The following is a 4,356-nucleotide window of genomic DNA, read 5'->3' on the forward strand; positions in this document are numbered from 1 at the left end:
GTAGTGGTAATGGTAAAGAGGTTTGGGAGAGAGAGGGAGAGAAAAGAACAGTTATGAACAAACAGTCAGCACTAGTGATGATGATCACCACCATCCTCCGGCTACAGAATCGCAATCAAGCGGCAACATATTAGCAAATTAGCAAACAGCTAAAGAGGGTGCATCACTAAATGATGAGAAATCTACTTCCAACTGGGCATCTCCTCGGTCGAGGCGCTGTGCAACATCCGGTTCAGGCCACCGGCGCCGCCCTTGACCGGCACCAGCATGTACAGCTGTTCATTGCTGCCGATGACGTACTGCGGCTCGGCACTGCCACCTCGCATCAGCATCTTCAGCAGGGGCACATTGGCCGCAGCAGCACTGCCTGCAGAGTCACCACCATCAGCTCGCTTTCCAAAGCGAGCCGGCAGACGGACATTCTGGCCATCATCGGCACTGGTCAGCACCAGCAGCTGGGCGGCCAGCAGGAGGACGATGCACAGGGCAGACTGACAGGATGACTGGGAGATCATGGTTCAAGGAGGGAGGGAGTGAATGAGTGAGGAGTCGAAAGTAGTTCAGGAAAGTCAGGAATAGTCAGGAATGTTCAAGTCAGGAGTCAGCTGGAAAGTGAGCAGTCCACCGGCCGAGCTGCCTCCTTTTATACCGCCAGTCAGCGCGTACTTCAGGAAGCACCTGCACCAGAAGTGGACAGCTGCAGACATTCAGGGCAGTTCCCACCACAGTGAGGCCAAATCAAGGTGTAATTACTTTGAGAACCAAAAACAAGTGCCTAGCAACAACAAGCAGAGAGCAACAACAGGCGAAAAATCAAATCATCGAACCAAAGCGATCGAAATGCTCATTAGTAGTGACAGCAGGTGGTGGTGGTGGAAGAGGAAACTGAAGAGGACAATCATCAGCAGCAGCACACACCCCCGGTGATGGCCAAATAATTGCCATTCCAGAATTTCAGCATTCCAGTTAATAAATAAATATCGATTTGTATTTTTCTCCCAAAGCCTAAATATAGTGGGACGAGTATTACCGAAAAAAGAGAAGTCACAAAAAAGGTGAAGGATTGCACAGATATAAAATAAGTCGAAACAAGTTAAGTTAAATGCGGTGGTGGTGGAGCACCTTGGACCTCCTAAAGAGAGCACCTTAAAGGTTCACCTTAAAAGGCGGTGTCCAGCCGTCGAAGCGCTTGGCGAGCAGCTCTGCCGTGGCAATGGTCAGCCGGTCATTGAGCCGTCGGCCGACGACCTGAAAGCCGACGGGCATGCCGGTGCGCCTGCCCAGTCCCAGGGTGACCTGCGTCACCGGCAGCTCCATGATGTTGAAGATGGCCGTGTAGCCGCAGTTGTTCATCCGCAGGAAGGTCCCATTGTGCTTGGGCGCCTTCTCCGGCAGAGTGGGCAGAATGAGAATGGCGTCATCGTCGAGCAGCGACTCCAGCTGCCGCTTCAGCGTCTGACAGCGCTCCACCACCCGCCGAAAGACCGGCCACTGGCGGGTGGACTGCGAGTAGACGGCATTCTCCAGGATCACATTCAGACAGGTGATCTTCCGAAAGTGCGAGCCCACCGTCATCGACTTGAGCAGCTCCAGCCAGCCGTTCAGCTCGCCCTTGCGCTCCATCACCTCCGCCGCCAGCTTCGGACTGTCCATGTCGGAGAGGGCGGTGAGCCACATGTAGAAACTGTGGCGGAGGAGGGGCAGGTCGGCGTCGAAGGTGGCGCAGCCGTGGTCGCGCAGGCACTGCCTCGCCCGCTCAATGCCCTCCACCACGTCCGGGCAGACGGGCGTCTTCATGGGGTCGCCGTCAGAGGTGAGAAAGTGAAACTTGCTCCGGCGCAGATCAACTGGCTCATCAAAGCGTAGCGTCGGCAGCAGGTGCGGGTGAACGATGGTGCGCATAATCAGCTTCAGGTCGACGGGGTAGCGGACGATGGGGCCGAGGACGAGGAACTTCTCCCGCTCCGGGTGGCCGCAGTACGGGTAGTTGCCGGTGCAGGGGACAATGTCCGAGGAGGGCTTGTGGCCGAAGACGCCGTTGAAGAAGCTGGGAATGCGAATGGAGCCGCCAATGTCAGAGCCCATGCCCACCAGACTGCCCCCGGCGGACATGAGGGCCGCCTCGCCGCCCGAGCTGCCCCCGGAGATGCGCGACAGGTCGTAGGGGTTGTTCGTCCGACCGTACAGGCGGTTGTTCGTGTCCCACCTACACAGGAAGACGACATTTAACAACCAAATCAAACCCCAAGCCAAAGCAGAAACATACCAGAGGAGAAACTCGGGCACATTGGTGACGCCCAGAATGATGGCGCCCGCGTCGCGCAGGCTCTTCACCGCCGGCGCGTCCTCCTCCATGCGAATGTGCCGCCGACTGTAGAGGCCGGCAGAGCAGGGCTGGCCCCGCACGGAGATGCACTCCTTGATGGAGAAGGGAATGCCCAGCAGGGGCAGCGACAGCACCGACTGGTCGGCGGTGGCAGGGCTGGCCAGGGCGGCCTGGATGCGAACGTCCAGCGCCCGGGCCTCGGCGAGCGCCTCCTCGAAACAGTCGCTGACCATGGCGTTCACCAGCGGATTGACCACCTTGATGCGGTCAATGTAGGCGCTCACCAGCGTCTCGCTCTTTACCTGCGAAAATTGAGCAGTGTCAGCAAGTGGACAAACAAACAAACAACAATGGACACCAAAGTGAAGAACATACCTCGCCCTTGCGAATGCGCTCAGTGAGGACGGTGGCGGGCTGCATCAGCAGCGGATCGGTGACCGGAGGGATGCGCCCTCGCTGCGGCAGGTGCAGCAGGCCGATGGTGTCGAGGAAGAGGTCGGCCAGCATGCGAAAGGCCCACAGACACAGGTCCACCAGCATGAAGGCGTAGAGGCGCCAGGTGGAGAAGAGCGAATCCAGGCTTTGGGGCTTCATCTTCGGGAGAGTTTGGAGTGTGGATGCTGCCTGGAAGACGACGGCCGAGAGAATGATGATGCCAATGAAATGAGAAAGGAGGCACAACACTGACGGCCGATGACAGGCGACCAGTAGTGATGAGAGAGCGGCGATGGGTGCAGTGATTAGCAGTCGTACAAGACAGAAGTAGTAGAGGAGGAGGAAGACAGTGGAGGAAAGAAGACAAAAAAGAAGAAGAGGAGATACAACTGCACCCAATGATGGAGGGATGGAGGGGATGGTGATGGTGAGGGAGCGCAGCGGCAGCCAGCCGCTGAGAGCACCAAGTGATGAGGGGCGAGGTGGGTGAAGACACCGAACAGGCACTGGCGGCAACGACGACGCTGATCACCGATCAGTACGGAGGGACTGGCAGAGAAACTGGGAAATGAGACGATCAGACAGGCAGTCTTATACGACGAAATGGGTAGCAATCTGTACGGCTGACTCATCGACGACCAGCAACAGCAGCAGCACTTGAACCCTGACCAACGACAACAACACCATGAGCATCAGCTGCTGCTGCAGCAGGGCGCTCTCGTTCTCTTCTCGGCCGTCGTCGTCCATTCACTGGATCGATATAGTCGTCGCCGTTGCCTCGCTGGGGGAATACCGCTGGATGAAAAGTAAGCCAGCCGAGGAGGATGCTGCTGCTGCCCAGTGGCAGAACTCGAAGAAGAACGAGGAGCGAAGCAGAAAGTGCTAGTGCACCACCACCCCCACCTCTCAACCGGTGGTTCACTGCTGCCCGGAAACGGGTGACCTGGTCGGCGAGAAATCGACGCATCGAGCAAAAGTAGCACAGCGAGTACAGAGAGAGCAAGTGAATGAAAAACTGCGCAAAGAAGAGCAGCTCATCGGCGAGGGACAGCTCCACCAGATCGTCTAGGTAGGCACCAGCACCAGCGGCGCTGGACACTGCTGAATCGCAGTCATCATCATCATGGTCTTCGGAATGGTCTTCGCATTCAGCGGTGTACTGCTGTTGCTGCTGCTGCTGCTGTTCCATGACTGACTGACTGAGTGACCAACCGAATACCACTGTTCAGCACTGAGACAATATTATAAATAGAGTGGAGGAAGTGATTAGCAACAAGTGAACAGAGTGGAAGTGAAGGGGAGGGAGGAAGTGAGTGTCTGACATTGGACTAAATAAAGCACCAACTGACCACCACTACCACCTGTTTGCACACCGGAAAAGCGCAGGGGAAAAGCAGGCAAAGCGCGCAGTGAAAGCAGCAGTGAAAGCACTTCAAGGTCTTCGAGGAAAGGAACGGCGATTAGTCACACAGGCAGTACAGTACACGGCTGACTGCAAACTGATCAGCAGTTTTATCGCCGTACATGATCAGTCACAGTGAGTGAAAGTGAGAAAAGACAAGACAGTGCAGACAGGTGATGATGATGATGATGTA

At 56.4% G+C, this 4,356-nt stretch overlaps 1 protein-coding gene across 1 annotated transcript; it reads right to left on the reverse strand.

Annotated features, from left to right (window-relative positions):
* Positions 1 to 1,146: 1,146 nt before the first annotated feature.
* LOC108380878 (fatty-acid amide hydrolase 2-B-like) lies at positions 1,147 to 2,920 on the reverse strand. The gene is made up of 2 exons (XM_017637278.1): positions 2,702 to 2,920; positions 1,147 to 2,628 (listed from the first exon to the last, which is right to left on the reverse strand). Exons 1-2 carry the CDS (start codon positions 2,918 to 2,920, stop codon positions 1,147 to 1,149), a joined length of 1,701 nt encoding a protein of 566 aa, XP_017492767.1.
* Positions 2,921 to 4,356: the final 1,436 nt, after the last annotated feature.

Source organism: Rhagoletis zephyria, unplaced genomic scaffold, assembly GCF_001687245.7.
Source record: "Rhagoletis zephyria isolate East Lansing unplaced genomic scaffold, Rhagoletis_zephyria_1.1 Rzeph_scaffold_20688, whole genome shotgun sequence".
In the NCBI taxonomy this organism is placed as follows: Eukaryota; Metazoa; Arthropoda; class Insecta; order Diptera; family Tephritidae; genus Rhagoletis; species Rhagoletis zephyria.

Excerpts from the sequence above, each read along its gene's own strand:
- LOC108380878 (XM_017637278.1), bottom strand. The coding sequence starts at position 2,920 with ATGAAGCCCCAAAGCCTGGATTCGCTCTTCTCCACCTGGCGCCTCTAC. Across the intron at positions 2,629-2,701 it reads AGCGCATTCGCAAGGGCGAG|GTAAAGAGCGAGACGCTGGT; the intron begins GTATGTTCTTCA and ends CAATTTTCGCAG.